This window comes from Chanodichthys erythropterus, chromosome 14, assembly GCF_024489055.1.
Source record: "Chanodichthys erythropterus isolate Z2021 chromosome 14, ASM2448905v1, whole genome shotgun sequence".
Lineage (NCBI taxonomy): Eukaryota > Metazoa > Chordata > Actinopteri > Cypriniformes > Xenocyprididae > Chanodichthys > Chanodichthys erythropterus.
Genome location: NC_090234.1, coordinates 38,774,419 through 38,795,913, shown reverse-complemented (window position 1 = coordinate 38,795,913; position 21,495 = coordinate 38,774,419). Strand labels below are relative to the sequence as shown.

At 37.3% G+C, this 21,495-nt stretch overlaps 1 protein-coding gene across 3 annotated transcripts in view; it reads left to right on the top strand.

Moving 5' to 3' along the window:
• Positions 1-21,495, top strand: part of pard3bb (par-3 family cell polarity regulator beta b) — a 433,139-nt gene that overhangs the window by 272,522 nt on the left and 139,122 nt on the right. For all 3 annotated transcript variants that reach the window (XM_067410020.1, XM_067410021.1, XM_067410022.1), the window contains one exon: positions 15,180-15,389. In XM_067410020.1, coding sequence (XP_067266121.1) covers positions 15,180-15,389 — 210 coding nt within the window. The remainder of the gene's footprint in view (positions 1-15,179; positions 15,390-21,495) is intronic.

The window sequence follows — 21,495 nt, the reverse complement described above, 5'->3', positions numbered from 1 at the left end:
CGGTCTCTCTCTGAGTGTATGAGGGTAGTTGAATCCACTTCCTCTGAGTGGCCACTTCGTTCCTCCTTCTCCTTCCTCCTTAATTGCAGTGAAGTGCAGATGAAAGAGTGGAGAGAAGGAGCATGAGATTTCTTTCTCTTTAAAGCCTCAGCTCTTGTGCGCCGTAGCAGAGTCTTGCTTTCTATTAGCAGACTCTGCATGCATATATGTGTGTGTGTCTGTGTGTGTTTGTGTCAGGCAGATGAGATCTTTTGCCAGAAGTACAGGGAGAAAATAATGTAAGAGCAAAGCACCCTGGGAAACCTATTCTCCTTCTACTTTGGCCTGAATACAGACACCACAGGTCCCTCCACACCCCAATACCACAGCAGCCTTTGGCCCAGAACAAACATTTCAGCTTTCCTTCTCCAGTCATGGAAAACCCCTCTGTTGCCAAAGCCAAGGAACATTTTGTTTGGAAAATTTGAATGTGAGATATTCTGTTCTCTTTCTTATGATTTTTAATATGCTGGAGAAATGAAGCCAATGCATGATGTGTCTCATGCAGAGTTTGTGAATTGTATGCCAACTGAAGCAGTGATGAACTAAGTGTGTTTCTGAATTTATGGAAATATATATATTTTAGGTTAGTTGCATGTAGTTATTCATAATTGTCTGTTATTACCACAGTAAGTACATGTAATATGTAACAAGGACAGTTTGGAACCACTAAGATTTTTTTATGTTTTTAAAAGAAGTTTCGTCTGCTCACCAAGGCTACATTTATTTAATTAAAAATACAGTAAAAAACAGTAATATTGTGAAATATTATTACAATTTAAAATAACTGTGTACTATTTAAATATATTTGACAAAGTAATTTATTCCTGTGATTCAAAGCTGAATTTTCAGCATCGTTACTCCAGTCTTCAGTGTCACATGATCCTTCAGAAATCATTCTAATATGCTGATTTGCTGCTCAAGAAACATTTATGATTATTTTCAATGTTTTGAAATTTCAGGATTCCTTTTTTTTCCCAGGATTCCTTGATGAATAGAAAGTTCAAAAGAACAGCATTTATCTGAAATACAAAGCTTCTGTAGCATTATACACTACCGTTCAAAAGTTTGGGATCAGTAAGAATGTTTATTTTATTTTTTTTTTTTAAAAAGAAATTAAAGAAATGAATACTTTTATTCAGCAAGGATGCATTAAATCAATCAAAAGTGGCAGTAAAGACATTTATAATGTTACAAAAGATTAGATTTCAGATAAACACTGTTCTTTTGAACTTTCTATTCATCAAATAATCCTGAAAAAAAATATTGTACACAAATATTTTGTACAATTGTACACATTAAATGTTTCTTGAGCAGCAGATCAGCATATTAGAATGATTTCTGAAGGATCATGTGACACTGAAGACTGGAGTAATGATGCTGAAAATTCAGCTTTGCATCACAGGAATAAATTACTTTGTGAAATATATTCAAATAGAAAACAGTTATTTTAAATTGTAGTAATATTTCACAATATTATGTTTTTACTGTATTTTTAATTAAATAAATGTAGCCTTGGTGAGCAGACGAAACTTCTTTTAAAAATATTTTTAAAAACATTTTTTTTTTTTTTAACTGTTCCTTTAAAGAAGAGATGTGGTTCATTAAAAAATAAAGTATAATTCAATCTCTCTATCTCTCTCTCTCTCTCTCCCTGAGAAATGAAAAAGTGTAAATGTTCAGGACCAGGCCTGAGACCAGGAGATTTTATTGCACAGCGGTGTGTATCTAAGTAATATCCAGCACCTGCTCAAGGCAACACTAAACAGAATATTTGTGCCTCTGAATTTGACTCCTCATCCATCTCTGTCTGAAGAGCTTAGGGCTAAACTACTCAAACTCCCCACTCATCCAGACCCTCGCTGAGACATGGAAGGTCACACACCGCACCAGTCAGAAACCAGTGAAAATATGATTCCACTCTCTCTAAACAAATGGTATCGATTTTTACATCTAATATATTTTTGAACTGCAGTGGTTTGAGCCCCTTTGTTGTAGATGCATTCTTAACAGACACTTGCTCTTGTCTGCTGATGTGTAAAATGCCACTGGTGTCAAGCAGCAGTTTGCAGTAAGCCCCGAATGAGGCTGTCAGACAATAGAAATTAAAACCAGACGTCGGACCCTCCAAAACCTCGCTAACCGAATCTGATTTCCCTTTATGCTAACAAGCTACATACTGTACACAGAAAGTGCTGTCATGCTAATAACAGAATCTGTTGTGCCAAACCTCCTGCCTTCAGGAGTAAATATTGATTTTAATTTGATAAATTTGATGCATTCAACGTCAAACAATGTAAATATTGGTTGCAATTTGATCAGTTTGTGTGTAGCTTTGGGAAAACCCAACACTCAGAAGAGCAATATGATTGGACAAATCGTTTTTTCCTGACTGTGATTGGTCAGTTTGTCAATATTTATGCAGCTATTAGAGTCTTTGAACCTGTAGCACTAGCTGTGTTTGAGAGGTTTGGCGTAAATCATTTAGCATTAAACAGCTTGTTTTATTCAGTCATTCTGTGCTGACAAGACCTGAGCGGGGAGCTCGCAGATGTGCTTCCTTGCTTTTTGTTTTTCTTTGGAGATCCACTGGAAAAAAACTGGATATCTGTCTGAGGTTCTAACTGTTATGCCAAGAACATGAACAGAAACAGACCAGGAAATTTAGTGGAAATAAATTGGCAAAAATGAAAGCTTTATGCAGGCTGTGTGTGCAAGTGTGTCATCATTTGTATTGCAGATGGAGATGTTGTTTCAGATGTTGCCTGGGCTGCGATGTGATGTATCTACATGTGGGAGAAGTGGGGTTTTATAGTTCCATTTATTTTTCAGATTTTTGTTTTGTTTAGTTGTTTTGCTATATGACAGCAGTGATTCTCAAGTTGGCCTTGACCCAAAAAGATTTTATCAAGAAGGTTTGTGGGCAGCAGATTTCAAACTGAATATAAATAATAAATGATAGATAACATTTATACCAGGTTAAACATGATTTGTCCTGCATTCTTGGTTTATGGAATCATATCTGTACATTTTACATTCCTTATGCCAATAATTTACAGCACACAAACATCCTAAAAATATAGGTGTGAATCAGAAGATAAAATAGATAATAATAATTCTTTTCATTGTTTGTTTTGTTTTTAGTTTTAGTTTTTGTATTATACGGGGCCCCGGACATGACATGCAGGAAAAAAAATAGTAGGCTAAATTGTGCGCACGATTTACTATTTCGTTCCCTTGATTTATGAATCATGCGCATGATTTATAAATCGAGGGAGCGAAATAGTAAATTGTGTGCACGATTTAGTAAATCGAGTGAATGAAATAGTAAATCGTGCACAATTTTTTTTTTTTTTTTTCTTGTGTGTCATGTGCAGGGCTCCCTATAGTATTATAACCAATTTTTTTTGGGTAGCTGCTTATTGTCTAGTATTTTCATAGTCTGATTCCTGTAGAAGTCCAGTTGAGAACCACTGTATAAGATTATACAGTATTGTAAATGTATTTAAGGCATTTGTGCTGAACAGGTGCTTTCAAACTGTGTGTGTGTTTGTGTCTCCTCTCATCCAAATGCTTAAAGACTGAGTCAGGAGTTTTCTTCCACTCATACACACACACACACACACACACACACAGATGGGCAGGTGTGTTGATTGGGAGACAGATAAATGCTTACTGTCTAAAACAAAGATCTTTCTCTCTCTCTCTCTCTCTCTCTCTCTCTCTCTCTTTGGCTCTCATTGAGTGGTTTCCCTCTCTCCATATATCACTCAGTCAGGAGCTGGGATGGTTCCAGAACCTCCTCTTTAACAAACAACAGGCTTTTACATCTCTCTGTTTATCTCCAACAGTCATATCCTTCCAGAGTATATCTTCTCTGTCTTTTGACTTAGCTGTAAGGGTAGTGTAGGGGGAAAAAATGTACAGTTTGTACAGTATAAAAACCATTACGTCTATGGAGAGTCCCTATAAACCATATATACAAGTGTGTGTGTGTGTGTGTGTGTGTGTGTGTGTGTGTGTGTGTGTGTGTGTGTGTGTGTGTGTGTGTGTGTGTGTGTGTGTGTGTGTGTGTGTGTGTGTGTGTGTGTGTGTGTGTGTGTGTGTGTGTGTGTTGGTGTGTGTTGGTGTGTGTGTGTGTGTGGTTCCGGTATTCTCTAAGTTATGGGGACTTTTTTTTTCTTTGAGGGTTGTGTTTAGGGGATAAAATATACAGTTAGTACAGTATAAAAAAAAATATAATTTATACGTCACAACAGACAAGAAAAGTTGGTTACAATTTCCATTTCATGCTGAGTTTAAACGCCAGGGTTTGTAGTGTTTTACCCTAGGTTATGAAATCCTGCTTAAGCCCCACAGTAAAGATATATGTAGTAGAATTTTACAGCAAGTTGTTTTATGACAGACAACCAATCATAAAATATTTGTGTTTTGTGTACAGTCATAAACTTTGATGTGATTTGTTTAGTGTGAGCATCTGAAGGGAAAGTCTGATGACAAACACGTCAACTGGAGTGATGAATGTTAAGCAATTCAATGTAAGCAATTCAAATCAAAGTATTTAAAACACTTGCATATCTTTTAACAGACATGTGCTCAATGGAATAAATACAAAATCCTGACAAATCCTGTCTTTTTGAGAGACAGTCTCATCTCATATACAGTACTGTTCAAAAGTTGTTGTTTTTTTAATGTAATTTATTGTTGTGATGGTAAGCATCATTACGCTAGTCTTCAGTGTCACATGATCAACTCATGAGCTCAAAATGAGCTCAATGTTGAAAACAGTTAATAGTTTTTTGGAAACCATGATACTTTTTTCAGGATTCCCTGATTAATAGAAAGTTAAGAAGAATAGCATTTATTTTTGAACGGTAGTGTATGATTCTGTGAGGGACATATTGACTTATACTGTCAAAATTAAGCAAAAAAAATATATATATAGTACTTTCCAAAAATGTTTGCAGGAAGCCTTGCGCAAATGTGGCAAAAAGTGAACGTACCCTGTTGTACTCCTCTGAAGTTTGGCTGTGGTGAGCGCTGACTGTGCTGCTCATTGTCTCTTGTGTAATTTTGACTTTGAAAACATACAAGTCACTGCCAAGCACTGGGCTGTTGAGAGTCCTGATGCTACACTGTTCTCTCTCTCTGTCTCATTTGTGTGTGCCCGCACGCTAATCTCTGTACACGATTGAGAGGGAGTTTGTTGTTGATTCAAGTTGAAAGCTGCCATATTTCACTGATTGGAATTGATAGATTAATTTACGCCGTAGAAAGCCATCTGTTTGTTTCTCTGTGTGTGTTAGTGTATTTCCCCAGGTGTACTTGGATGAATTTAGACGCATCCGGATAAACAATGAAGTCACCTCTTCTGGTGTGTAACTTTTATTCATTCATCTCTGTTAGTCACAGTTGATTGTAAAGGCGCTGCAGTGTTGTGCTTACGTGTGATTGTTCAGTTAGCTTTGCTCCAGATTTTGACTGAAAAAATAACAAATAGACCAGTAACAATTTGTTAGTCATATTTGAGTCAGACACCAAAATTTTGAATCTGAATGCGTGTCTGATGATGAATCATTAATTAATGACATCTTTAGAGTTTCAAGCTAAGAAGAATTTGTGTTCAGTGAAATTAAGTGTGTATCTCATTTTAATTAATGGTGGTTCTCAACCTTTTTGACTACAAGGCCCCCCATTGTCCACAACATTTCGAAGGCACTGTGACTTCTCCAGTTGTTTGTGATTTATTGAATAAGGATAAGGGATAAGAATTTATGAAAATATTTGTTACTCACAATTTCTACACGATAAAAGTGTTTTAGAGCTTGGCATACAGTTGCAATCAAAATTATTCAACCCCCTTAACCCCTAAAGACATTTAGCATTTTATGAAAACAGTTAGTCTAAGTCATCAGTAAACTATTATACAAAGTTTATTAAAACACATTTGAGTGATTCTGAGAATGTAAAGTTGATGAAAAATAAAGATAAAATCAAACTGGCTCTAAACATACATGTACAAAATTATTCAACCCCCAAAAGTCAAATTTTGTGCAGAATCTTTTATTCTTTATAACCTCCAATAAACACCTGTAAGTGCTTAGAAGCTTCTGACACCTCTCTACTGCAATCTTGGCCCATTCCTCGCTTGAAAAAGCTTTACAGATCACTGATAGTCTTTAGTTTCCATGTTACCACTGCTTTCTACAAATACCACCAAATATTTTCAATGAGATTTCAATCTGAAGACTGTACAGGCAACTCAAGAACATTCTCTGACTCATCCCTGAACCAAGCTTAAGTAGATTTGGATGTATACTTTGGGGACGGATGTCCTGCAGTAAAGTCCATTGATCATCAAGCTTCAGTCTCTGCACCAAAGGCATCACCATCTTTGCCAAAATGGCTTGATACTTCAAATAATTCATGATGTCCTTCATGCAGTCAATACTTCTACTTCTTGCAACAGCAAAGAATCCCCATAACAAGACTGGAGCACCTCCATGTTTGACCATGGAGATGGTGTTCTTCTGCTCATAAGCTTTGCAGCTTTGCCGAATGCCACTCTTGACCAAGAAGAACATAAAAGGCTGACTTGAATATGCTTAAATTCATTTGAATATATCTGGACAGGGCTTGACATTAACACCCGCCAACCAGCCAAATGCGCGTAGATTTCAGCTGTGGCGGGTAAGACAGCCACTCCCACTAGCCACTTTGGTGGAATTGGTTGAATTTAATTTCAGCCTACAGCCTAATCAGATGTAGCCAAGCTCGTTGTAGTACAAAATTACAATCCAATCACAATTTGTTATCGATTTACGTGCAGTTAGTGAAGGCGGGATAGACAGAATCGCGCTGAATGACACACAACAGAAGCGCTCTCTCGTGTGCGATCAGTTTTCCTTGCGCCTAAATAGTCAAATACACACACACATACACACATAGCTTAATTAAAACAAGAAATACCTTGATTTATAGGTATTTTGTCTCATTTTGATGCTTGTTTGTCTTATGTTAAAGGGGTCATTAATTGAGAATTCAAATTTTCCTTGGTCAGAGGTCATCATACTATAAGAATATCCTGTAGGTTTCACAACTGAAAACGTCCTTGTTAGTCCAAAAACAGCTTTTAATGTTACCAAGCCCAGCGGACGACTCGTCCTGGAGTGTGCCTATTTATGACATAATAGATTGGTGAAAGACTACTTCAGCAAAAGAAAATCAACTCCTATTCACCATTGCAACTTTGGCCCTGCCCATTGGCATCAGTGAGATGAGGAAGAGAGAAGAGCAGAGGATCAGTCGCTGGACTAAAAATAACACATTCCAAAGGATCCTAATGCTTGGAATGTATCTATTTTATGTATTTTCAACATAAAATGTCTCAGTTGAGCATTATTTATTTTTTATGCAGTACATTTCACTATGGATTCTTTGGTAAATCAGTCGCAATTAATTTTGCTAACAGACATTTACGATATGGACTCGACAGTAATGCGACAACATGTAAGAAACCGCATTAATTCTAATGCCTGATCTGTGACCAGTGAGTTATGATTTGTAATGATTCATGTCCAGTCAGATGTTCTTTGTCTATGGTCCAGTAAATCAAACCAGTGATGACTTAACAGTCAGCTTCATATTGTTTCTCTTATTAGGATGAAAATAATCTGTTATGTAAACTGATTAAATTATAAATAGAAAGCAATCAAAGAACGCTCCCTTTGCAATCCCTGGAGCTGTCAATCAAACAGCGTGATTTTATCAGTGACTGAGTTCTGGACTTGTGCCAAAACTCCCGTAATAATCAATGAATCTCTTATTTACAGTGTGTTTGCACTAAAGCATTCTTTAGTGTGCAGAAATCGAGTTGCAATGACAAGATCGCTACATTCATGTGCTCAAAATGTCTGGGATCGGCTATATGCTCATCACTGCAACCTTTCATGCCACAATCTATATATAATGTGATAGATCTAAATATAATCAACACTTTACATGATTAGTTAACCTTGACCTGTAATAATAAAAAAAGTTTTCGAGAGAGTTAAATATGTAGTACTTAGCTATTTCATATGCAAAGATGTTAGCCAATTACAGCCGTGGGCATTTACACTGAAGTCTCACAGCAGACACGCCCCTTCAAACAAAGCATTCAAATCAGAGGGCTAAAATCAGGGTAGGAAAATTGCCTTTTATTTCTAAATTATGACAGTTTTTGATATAAAATCATACAAGGTATAAGTGCACCACAGGAAACATTCTGAAACAATAAAACAATGCAGTTCATGACCCCTTTAAATCATAAATCATCAGTCACCTTTGAAGTTTTTTTAGGCCCCCTATTAGGCCCCGCCCCCTGTTTAAGAACCTCCACACTAGAGTCCTGTTGTATGTGTTCCTCCACTTGTCCTTCTGTTCGTGACACATTCAGTCAGCTCAGCTCACACTCATAGATCTGTGGGGCCCGATACTCACACATTCAAAACCAGCACTGCCTACAGTGATCGAGCACGTAATGAGTTTCTGATTGATCGATACAATCTTTATTACATCAAAATAAGATGAAAGCTCTGGCTAGGAGGGTTTCTCTGTCTTGTGCTGGTATGAGGGCGAGATTTAATGGTGTGTGCTGGTTACCAGTGCAAGTGACCATCCATCACCCTGCACTCAAAAAGTGACAGACCCCTCCGCCCACAGCCATCCGTCTCCGAGAGCCAGCGACCCCTGCTACACCCCCTTACACACGCTAACCCAATAAAGGTGATCCGTAATTATGAGATGCCTTTTAAAGGTCTGCCATAGGCAATTATCAAAGCCATACATCTCTCACTGCGAAAATATCATAACAGCCCAGGATTACAGGTTTTAATACCTGCGCTGTAGTGATTGATGCCATCCGGTAGGGTGGAGAACGGGGTTTAAAGTTTGTATAATGTCTGAACTGTAACTGATATGTGTCTCTATCCTCTCTTCCTGCCTGAATACACCATTGACTTTGAATGACAGACTCTGGTACATGAGGTATGCAGGAGTATAACTCACACAAAGCTGCTTCCTGAACCCAGCACTTGTGAACCCAGAGTAAATGTTTCTGAGTGTGGTAGGAGAGCACAAGTGACATTAAGACAGCTGACCTTTCAAATGGTGATTCGCTCCACATTTCTTTTCTCCTAACTTCCACCACAGGAGATTCACCTTTGGTGTGACAGACTCCAGTCGACCCTCTATTTACAGTGTCTGTTAAATGTGTATTGAAACATACAGTAGGCTGTGTCTGAATGCTGCAAAATGCTGCTTCCGTAGGCAGCATATGGAGGCAACAATAGATGTATAGATGCATTTTTCACTGGATGTGATATCCCACAATCCTGTGATTTCGATTCTGTGATAGTTGAGCTAAAAATTAACATGGCATCTGAAAAGTTGTGTTTGTAGTAAGTTTGTGTGTAAATATACTTTTTTTAACTAACTTTTCACTCGTTTGTTTAACTAGTGAGAAATTAGTATTGTAGTGGGTAAATATTCTTTTAGTTCTCACCAAAGCTCTCTCTATTTTTGTAGGTCATTAAACTGTCATGCTTCCTCCAGAAGTCTGTCCGAAATCAGTTTCGTGTGGTACTTTCTTGCACAGACATTGTCTGCAAAGTCATTGCCTGATAGGGCAGCGAGGCAACAAGTCCGCTGCCTAACGTTTTGGATGCAGTTAGTTCACTCGGCGGCCATCTTGTCAGCACCTCAGAGCAGCTATTTGCTGCAGGAATGAGGCTTAAAACTCTAAAATAAGTTAGATTTCATACTGTAAGATGTTATTTAAATGTTAAAACGTGAGAAAATGACCTCTAAAGATTCCAGACGACTTTTAAGATATTATTTGACAGAATTAAGAAAAAAAAAAGAAAAAAGAAAAAAAATTGGCTAATTTAGACCACAGACACGTTTGTCGCATACTGAATGCTAAAATCTTTTCCGAAATTTTAATTCTCCAATATATATGATTATTTAGAAAATCTCAATGCTATCTCACACCCGATTCGTACGTATTTTATTAAGTGGCTAATTACAAGTGAGATCGTACGAATTCAAACAATTTGTCTAAACCCCAGTGACGGGTAGGTTTAGGGGTGGGGTTAGGGGTAGGTCAGGGGTAGGTCATATGTACGAATTCATACGAATTTGGAAACTTGTAAAATACGTACGCTTTGGCAAAAAAACACAAATTTGCAAGAGAGAGGTCGTACGTAAGCAGTAAGGTATGAGAGTCTGTGCTGTATCGTGAATAAGTCACGGCTGAAGGGCGTTGTTAGGCATGGCGCGAAGCCGTGACTTATTCACGATACAGCACTAGCCTCCAGTACCTTATTGCTTTTATAAAACAGTGACCACACAATACAAATATTAAAGCCAAAAATATGTAACAATGCAACTTTCATGAAGTAAACTCTTACTAAAAGCCTTCCTTCCACCAGAAAAAAATAGTCCCTGACCGTGAACAGCAACAGAAGTTACATTATTATGCCATTAGATGGCGGCAAAGACTGTCTTTATGAGTGTGTTCAGTCAGTAGTGAAGACTTTTATATTGAAAAGACTGAATCGTTGTGAACAAGGAACAAGACTCAACTGAAATATGCTTTGACTAGTGCTGTCAGTCATGGGAAAACCCCTTAACTGTTAAAAGGACAAGATACTACATTGGACATTTAAACAGATGTTTTATTATGAACATAGGACTGACCTGAAAGAAAACACTAAATCTGAATGCAGGTAATAAACTCGCTCACTCGATCTCTTTCTCACAGTGCTCTTCTACTTAATACAGTAAGCTTCAATGAACAATATCAATTGAGAACATAGAGTTTACGTTGCTAAGAGTGGTTGCTAAGGGTATTGGTAGTAGTGATACACAGAACCATTGGGTGAAGCTGTCATAGCAGTTTATTATCGTGAATAAAACACAGCTATTGACCAATCAGAATCAAGGACAGGAACTAACCGTTTTATAAGAATTTATGTGAATTTGCCACCTCGTACGAATTGCCATGAAATCGGGTTGGAAAATCTACAAAAAGTAGTGTACTTTCATGGCACTGTACATTTATCAAAACAACCTATTATTTGGGATCTATTAGAATGGTATGTAAATTGAGATGCAGTTTTAGTCTCTATTTTTGTTTCCTTAAATCAGGTAAGGACTACATTTAATAGGCCTCCCCCTTTTCAGCATGTACGTGGGTCTGATTAAAGCATAGTATCCCGAGATACATATTTAAACTCTCCTCCTCTGAGCCAAAAGTTTTGAAGACCTTTAGAGAGCAGACCTCTCAAAAGCTGCTTAATTCCATCAGCAGGCCGTGGGACAGAAGTAATTACGTTTATGACACGAACTGTGCTCGTACAGAGAACATTTCAGTCACGCTGGCTGGTACATCAGGGGCCTGCTATTTATAAACCTCCTTTCACACAAATCTAGCCCTGCACTGAGTCTGGAGCTCAGCTGCAGCGGACCTCTCCTACTCTCTGACGCTCTGCTGCTAATGAACTTTTCCCTATGATACACCACAGCCGTGTGCTTGGAAGTCCGATTTAAGAATGGTCTGCTTTGGTCCTTTCTGGTTAAATTTCAGGATTAGCCCTTGTTGAGTGAAACTTGCTCTTTCAAAGTAATTCAAGTTGTCAGGGCTGTGGCCAGTTCTTAGTGTTTATTCTCACAATTGAAGGTATACTCTGTCCAAAAATGAAAATTATCTCATCATTTAGCCTACTCACCTTCATGCCATCCCAGATCTATATGACGTTCTTTCATCAGATGAACATAACTGAAGATTTTTAGAAAAATAATACATCTGTCAGTCTATATCATGTAAGTGTATGAGACCCAATGAGCACAATGATAATGCACGCAGGTCCATATGTTCACGCTTGACATAAATGCTAACATGTAGTGAAGTGTGATGTAAGCGCGTTCTGAAACTCGTGCAAAAAGTGACAGAGTAGCACAGAGGACGTCCTTCTCACACGACTCACGTTTACATCACGCTGCTCAACGTGCTTATATATAAGATATTAATATGTGAGATCCTATTATTTAACTGTTGGCTTCTTAATATCTTGTTGTTGAGAAACTCTTAAGATTACAAAAAAACTTTTTTTGTAATTAGTAAAATTTGAAAGTTACAGAGCCCCTAAAGGGACATGGAGGTGGAAAAAAAATTGGAATGGGAGGAAAAAAAATATTTTTAATATTATGTGTTCTCTCGCAAAACTGTTGTGTTCCCTGAGTAACTTTGCGTTCCCTCGCAAAATTTGTGTGTTCTCTTAAAGATATTTTCTTTCCCTCACAAAACCTTCGCGTTCTCTCACAAACTTTTGTGTTCTCTCGCAAAGATATTTGCGTTCTGTCGCAAAACTTTGCATTCTCTCACAAAACCTGTTGTGAGTTCAGACAAACACTTGCTGTTTAATTTCCCTCTGGCAGTGGTTCAGACAGCTCCGTACATTAACAATGGAGCGATTAATAGAGTTTTATTTTGAACTTGGACTTAAGCATAAAGAAATATGTTCAGTGCTTAGTTCAAGGCAAGGTTTTAATGTAAGTGAACTGGATAAGTTTGGTAAAATTGGCAACATATTCACAGATTCTTTATTAGTAGTGTTTTTGTAAGTAGTCTGGAGTAACGACTGCGAAAAATTCCGCTTCGCCATCACAAAATATAAAATATATTAAAATCTGTGTATCTGTGTTTATCTGGTTCTTTGTAACATCCAACTGAAAATGAGCATGTTACATGTATATCCGCATATAATCCTTTGTCATCCTTTCATCAACTTCATTTCTTGTCAAACTTCAAAGTGTGGCATCTGTTGTAATGTTACATGGAGACTTTCTCATCCAGCTGTGTCCTCATCTCCATCCACCCTCCCTGTCTTTCAGGATCCCATTCCTCATCTCTCTATCTCTCTCTCTTTCTTTCTGTACCACATCCCAAATTATATGTGCATAAATTTCGTCTGTGTCATAATCCTGAGAGCAGAAAGCATGCAGCTGGGCCGGGCTTGGCTCATCTCGTCTGGCCTTCTCTGGCAGTTTGGAGGCCACACAGATTAAACGACTGATCCCACTTCCACTTTCATTTAAACGACCATTAGACAAACAAAAAGGGGGCCAGTGCCGGCAGCAGGCCAGGCTGATTGGAATTCCGGTGAGGCGCACCACCTGTCGATACAATGATTTCCTGATTCATGAATGCATTCTAGGAGCTGCAGCGCTTTAGCTAATGATTCTGGGTGTAGGAGATGTATAGAGAAGGGTGTGGTCGACAAAAGGAAGGATGGAGGTATGCAGAGATGGAAAGGAGGGAGATTGAAGAGAGAGAAAGAAAGGGGGATGGTGCTTCTGATTAATGGAGAAACGAGTCCCAGGCTTGAGCTCTCATCCATCATTCCTTGTGGAGACGCATGTTTAAAAAGTCATTTTCATTAGAGGAGAGAGAGTGTTTACAATCACACACATACTCACAAACATGCATACATTCACATACATGCTCAGTCTTATAAAGATTTACCTTTGGCACTTCAAACATTATTAACGTTTTGCTTTGTCTTCTTTCCTAACTGCCTTTGGGAAACGCTCCAGTAGTCTCTATTGACCTACCATCTTTGATTAGCAATCAAATCACCGAAACAAATGAGCGAGCCTTTCATAAAGCACACAAATTAGATTAACATTTCCTAATACCAGTGATTGCTATGCAGCAAAATGTAGTTGTAAAGTTTAAGTTTAGTTAAGGTTTGGTTTTGCAAAGCCACTTTGCTGTTCACATAATATGCCTTTGCAGATATAAGAAAGAGAACCATGCGAGGAGTAGGCAAATAAATGCAAAAAAGAAGACCAATCGCAGTGTTGTACAAGTTAAGCTCATATATATATATATATATATATATATATATATATATATATATATATATATATATATATATATATATATATATATATATAAAATCTTTTCTGTGTAAAGTTATATCTAGTTTTACAACACCATAAACCCTAAAAAACATATGATAATTTAACCAGCTTTTTTTAATGCAAAAAGTTTTACAGATGATTTAAGTGTTTATAAGTACAAAAACTGACCTGGTTTACTACAATTGTAAGTACTTACTGTAACCATGACTTTTTTAAAAAATATTTATTTATTTGAGTTGATTCTTTTTTTGTGTTTCTCATTTTTCTGGTAACATCATGCCACATAAGCTGTCCATTTCGTTAACTTGTAATATTGCCAGGCAGGAATATTGATTCAATGAGAGATTTTCAACTTTAATCTTAAATTTCTTTATTATCAAATTTACATGACAGTAATAGCACACAAAACACTAAAATTATCTAAAAGTTTAAACAGAGTCTGTACATATATTTTGCCCTGAATTGTTTGCAGAAATGTATGGAGAAGATGCTGTGGCGTAACTTTGTTTTAAAAAGTGGGTAGGACAGGAATGTGTGTGTATCATTACAATAATAAATGCACAAAATTTATTGTCAATTTCATCCATACATCTACTATAATACAATATTGTTAGTCGCTAAAGTATTTACATTAGTCAGTAAATATGTAAATCTGCGCTAGTATTAGATTGTCCCGATGGACGAGGGGTAGAATTTTTGCTCAGAGTGCCAGAGGTTCTGGGTTCTAATCTGCCCTCGTGTTATTTATTTTATTTTTTTTTTCTCATTAAAAACAAAGATGTTCATCAGTGATTGTTTATCAAGAGCAGAGACACATTTACGTGCATTTTGTTTGTGATTTCAACGGAACGAATAGAGTCCGTGTGAAGACTGCGCACTGTGCAAAAGCGCAAAGAGAAAACTGTTGCGCCAATAATAACAGTGGCTACGAGCACTCAACGTGATTTCACGAATTGCTAATCAACTAGAGATGTTTCTTTTGTATTAGTATACATCCGTGCCGTGAGATGTTTCAAAAAGTGGTGGGGACAATATCAACCCTGGCAAAAAGTGGTGGGGACACGTCCCACCCGTCCCACCCGCAAATTACGCCTATGAGAAGATGTTTAGATGCCATTTTTGGCTGGCAGTTTCATAATGTGTTTTTATTTTCCCTCTTTGTTTTGTCTCAGTGAGTGGTGGGGTGGAGTTGGGACCCACATTAGGCCTAAAGAAGTCCAGCTCTCTAGAGAGTCTGCAGACCGCCATGACAGAGGCCAAGAGAAACGAACTGCTGCCCTTCCACAGGCCCCGCCCACATATGGTTAGAGGGCGTGGCTGCAACGAGAGCTTCCGAGCAGCAATCGACAAATCATACGACGGTCCGCCCGAGGATGACGATGGTGAGTACCCACAATGCAGCAGCTACACAGTTAATCACAGAGGATTTTAAGGTGCAGTGTGTAGTGGCACCAGCTTTTGTGCCTTTTTTCAATATCTTAAATATTCAATATACTTAAATTTATTTGAAAAAAAACAAAAAACAAACAAACAAACAAAAGTACAGACTACAATAAAAAAATGCTTGGCGTCTATAAGTGTTTTTTTTTTTTTTTTTTTTTTTAACTTCAGTGTCACATGATCCTTCAGAAATCATTCTAATATGCTGATTTGATGCTCAAGAAAATTTTCTTAGTAGTATCAGTGTTGAAAACAGTTGTGCAGCTCAGTTTTTTTTTGTTTTTTTTGTGGAAACTAATACTTTTTTGATTAATAGAAAGTTCATAAGAGCATTGTTTCTTTGACATTAACATTAAAAATGTATTTACTGTCAATTTAATGCATCCTTGCTGAATAAAATTATTAATTACTCTCTCCCTCAAAAATAATATTATCCTGACCCTTATTCTGACCTTAAAGGTGCTAAAGAGGATGTTTTGTTTTATACATTTTTGCAATATTACTTGAAACTGTCTTTACTAACTGATAAAAGAATAATATTAATATACATCATCTGTGCACGAGGTAGGGCCTTAAAAACATCAGCCAATCGTTTACGCGATCATCGCGTAAACGATTGGCCCTCTGGCTTGTCAATCACTGCCGTGACGTTCCTTGTGAGAGACGAGCGCGGCTGCGCGCTCCAGTAACTTTCCACACTCCACAGGCGCCGCATGCAATGTTTTTGTCCGGAGACAGGAGTAACAACTGCAGATTATGAGTTACCTGCGGTGAGTCCGACATAATGAATCCACTAACACAACACAGCCAATGCCGGTGGTAAACACTCATGTTCCAATACGAGTGTTTACGAGTTTTGGGAGGCGTTCCTTCGAAGGAGGGTGATTGTTCTTACGCAAGCGCTCATTTCAAAAACTCAGTAACAGTCTTTGGTTTCTCAGTCGATGAAAAGATCCTCTTTATCACCTTTAAACTATTGAATGGTAGTGTAAATAGAACAGTAAATAAGCAAGAATTTGAAATAGTAAGAATTAGAAATGTGGTGCTTTTTAAGACATTTGGAGTATATTCCACATATCACTTTGATCCTCATAGACTCCCATATGTCTGTAGTTGAACATGGTTATACAAAGGTGCTAGATCAGTATTTGTAGTGATTGTGGATTTGTGTGTGTGTGGCTGTTGAGAGAGAGTAATTGAGAGTAAAGTGTTTGGCTTTGTCCCTGTCATGTGCTTCCTCTTCCCACACACCAGCCTAATTGGCCCTTCCGTGAGACGACAGACTACAGACATGTGGCGAAAGAAGGAGAGAGTGTGAGAGAGGAGAAGGGTTGTTCATTATGGTCAGTGCGAACAGATACGGCACAGCTGAAGATCCCGTTTCATGCACACAGATATCCTGATGCAGTATCTAACATCCCTATTCATGGAGATCAAGATAAAAACCAGATCTCTTTGTTGTAAGACTTTCTCTGAAATTTTAAACTGAGATGTGGTTCAATTCGGATGACCTAATCATGAGTTCATAGCTTCAAAACAAACTCATTAACACAAATTATCAGGTTATTTTCTCCTTTTCTCGTGGACGTGTGATTACATCTGCTGTTTTCCATGATGTGGAGATACCACACATACACTTACGTGTGCACACCAGATCTTCTGGTCAAGAAAACAGCGGCAGCTTATTACTAATTACTGAGGACGGTAATTAGGCACACAGCGTTCCACTCACTTCTCATTATTGTCCCTGTTGTGGGATGACAATCTGCCTACAGAATTTGAACATCACATTCTAATCAGCCAGTGTGTGTGTGTGTGTGTGTGTGTGTGTATATATATATATATATATATATATATATATATATATATATATATATATATATATATAGGTGCGTGTGTGTGTGTGCGTGTTTTTGTGACACATCAGGACACAAATTTGTATAATGACATAGGTATGACGTATGTATTACAAGGAGAGGGTGACTTATGAGGACACTACCCCATGTCCCCATTTTTCAAAAGGCTTATAAATCATACAGAATGAGTTTTTTGAGAAAGTAAAAATGTGATGCTTTTCTGTGATGGGTAGGTTTAGGAGTAGGGGTAGTGTAGGGGGATAGAAAATACAGTTTGTACAGTATAAAAACTATTACGCCTATGGAATGTACCTCATAATTCACAAAAACAAACCTGTGTGTGTGTGCGTGTGTGCGTGTGTGTGTGATTATATGCATACATATGTTTATCAATCTATTTTTGCATACCCTTGTGGAAAAAGAAGTTGCATACTTTTAAAAAGAGTACTTATTATGAAAAAAGTATGCTAAAGAATATACTAAAGTGTGAACTGAATGTAATGTTTTCAGACACATAACTGCATGTTAATTGAAATTAAATGAAAAAGTTAGTTTAAATTTATATTAAATTCAGTTAGCTGAATTTTATAGTGTTTTTGACCCAATTAAGTGAGTACATATTTATATATAACTTCATAATTACTTCTATTGTTTATTTATTTCATTAATATATTATCTGTAAGTACACACTACAAGTGCACGTTCAGTGCAGTCATTAATTACTCACTGTCATGTCATTCCACACCCGTAAGACCTTCGTTCATCTTCGGAACACAAATTAAGATATTTTTTGATAAAATCCGATGGCTCAGTGAGGCCTCCATTGACAGCAAGTTAATTTACACCTTCAAACACCCAGAAAGGCACCCAGTGGTTCAACCTTAATGTTATGAAGTGACAAGAATTAAAACGACTTTATTCAACAATATCTAGTGATGGGCGATTTCAACACACTGCTTCATGAAGCTTCGAAGCTTTATGAATCTTTTGTTTCGAATCAGTGGTTTGGAGTGCCAAAGTCACATGATTTCAGTAAACGAGGCTTCGTTACTGAAGTGTTTCAAGATTTCAATGGTTCACATGACTTTGGCAGTTTGAAACACACTCCGAACCACTGATTCAAAACAAAAGATTTGTAAAGCTTCGAAGCTTCATGAAGCAGTGTTTTGAAATTGGCCATCACTAGATATTATTGGATAAAGTGGTTATTTTGTTTTTTGTTTTTTTACAAAATGTATTCTCGTCGTTGAACCACTGTAGTCGCATGAACTTTTTTAAATATAGCTTTAGTACCTTCATGTGTTTGAAAGTGTAAATTAACTTGCTGTCAATGGAGGCCTCACTGAGCCATCGGATTTCATCAAAAATATCTTAATTTGTGTTTCTGAACATGGACGAAGGTCTTACGGGTTTGGGACGACATGAGGGTGAGTTTTTTGGGTGAACTAACCCTTTAAGCACACTTCTTTTTTTTTTTTTTTAGGGTGTGTCACTCTTCTATAGTTTCCATCCTTTTCAGTTTTCTGAATATTAATCCATGCTGGATTGTTTGTCCTTGTGCTCTTGTATAATAATGTTGGATCTGGTTCAAACAGATTAGATTAGAATCTTTATTTGTGGTGGAGTTTGTTTATGTGACATTCACACTGTGTCACCATTGAATGACATGAAACATCAGTGTATTACAGGGACAAATCCCCCTGGAGCAACCTGGGGTTAAGTGCCCTGCTCAAGGGCACAATAGTGATATTCTCAGCCTCAGACAGCACATCCATCGACAGCCTATGAAATGTTCAGATGTATATCGCATATAAAGTAGCAAGAATGGACTGAAAATTCCTGGTTCCAGTCTTATTGGCTGCTACACAACTTCAGGAGTCAGGGTGCAGGTTTTGATCACTCTACAAGAAACAGTCAGACTTACTAGTCATTGGGCTGCAAATGCTTTTGAGGAAGAACTGATTACCAGATATGCCAAGTTTTGCTAGGTTTATGTGTTCAGGTATTTAGAATTGTTTTAAATTAGATATTCACTGCCAGATCTGAACATTCTGATTTTGTTTTATATCTTTGTGAAATAGTTGATACTTATTATCAGGCCTAGATGGGATTTGCTATTCAAGTGCACAGTTGTTAAGGAATGGAATCTTTAAGAATTTAACAATTCTCGTTCCAATTTCTTTTAACAGTTCCATTTCCTGAATGACTCAACAAGTCTTTTAATACTTTTGAGGAAGAGATATTTGAAAAAAAGAAATATAATTCAATGCTAAATGAAGAGATCATTTCAGTAATACATTTAAAACTATTCTTGCAATAGATGTTAGGGAATTTGCTGACTTTTTTGGCATTTTTGTACTGATGTTGAAGCTGAGAGTACAACAGTCTTTAAAAAAAAGAAATTTAGCCTAAAATATATAGGAAATACATACATTGTTTAAACTTGAAACTTCCAGTTGCGAGCCTTGAGCCTTAACCACTACACCACCAGCCCAAGAAAAAAAAATCAAGAGGATGCATTCTACTAAGAGGCCTTCTCACATGGTGTAGAAACCATATAAATATCAAAGGCCATACATCAGTGAAGATGATAAACAGAGAAGCATTTAAGGAAGGGATTTATTTCCCTTTGAAATGGTTTCCATTATTTCACTTCGAGCTCACAGCAGTGTCATTATAGCTTTATTATGTAAGGCTTTCAGAGCATAGGTACTGCTCTCTAAGTCGTCAAGCCCTGCTCTTTTAAAGTGTTTTCGTATTGAAACGTGAGCATGATGGGAAATATCTCCCCGTTTTTCTTTATCCTTTCTCACCAGTTTTTTCTCTGGCATTCGGCATTGTATTGAGCGGATTGATATTTACAATAAGCCTTTGCGCTGGTCCGAACAAAAGAGTTTTCTGATGCATATTAGAGAAGTGGGAGCTGGAGCAGGCCTTTGAGGTTCCTCTGTGTCTCTGAATAATAGGGCGGCTGTACAGTCATTACCGAGCCGCCCGCTTCAATGCTAGTTTAAACAGCGGATCGGTGTTTGTTTGTGTAGAAATCAGGCCATGGGGAAACGGATGCTGCTGTTGGCCTTGGACTAAGCCTCGGAAGAACCGACTTGTCCTCGAACCCGTTTGTGTAGGAGAGGCTCAGAAAGAGTTTGCATGCTATTCTTTTTGTTTTATTTTGTTTATGTCTGTCATACTGAATGCAAAATATTCTGTATCACCAAGTAAGTGGAGTTTATTTTTCATGACTTTCTTGTTGCTGTTGTGGGGCAAAACACAATTGTGTAGTGCACAGAAAGGAGTCGTGAAGAATTCTGGTTCTTATTAACTATTCCAGTTCCTTAACGGTTTAATTCACAGATTATTTTAATACAATAGAGGAAGGAATATGTAAAACTATTCTTGCAAAAGGTTAATGACTTTTCAGTCTTTTTGGAAGTGCCATAAATTCAATCCAATATTTGGCCTTAAAGGGTTAGTTCACCCAAAAATGAAAATAATGCCATTTATTACTCACCGTCATGTCGTTCTACACCCGTAAGGCCTTCATTCATCTTCGGGACACAAATTAAGATATTTTTGATTAAATCCGATGGCTCAGTGAGGCCTGCATTCAAAGCAATGACATTTCCTCTCTCAAGATCCATAAAGATACTAAAAACACATTTAAATCAGTTCATGTGAGTACAGTAGTTGTACCTTAATATTATAAAGCAACAAGAATACTTTTTGTGCGCCAATTAAAAAAACAAAATAATGATTTTTCAACAATATAGTGATGGGACGATTTAAAAACAATGCTTCAGAGCTTCAAATCCGTTTCGGATCTCTTATCAAACGGCTAAACTGCTGAAATCACGCAACTTTGGCGCTCAGAGTCACTGATTCGATTTACAAAGCTCTGAAGCAGTGTTCTGAAATCGGCCCCTCACTATATTGTTGAAAAGTCATTATTTTGTTTTTTTGGTGTACAAAAATATTCTCGTCATTTTATAATATTAAGGCAGAACCACTGAATTCTATGTTTTTATTACCTTCATGGATCGTAAGAGAGGAAATGTCATTGCTGTGAATGTGCACTGTGCCATCCGATTTAATAAAAATATCTTAATTTGTGTTCCGAAGATGAATGAAGGCCTTACAGGTGTAGAACGACATGAGGGTGAGTAATAAATGACATTATTTTCATTTTTGGGTG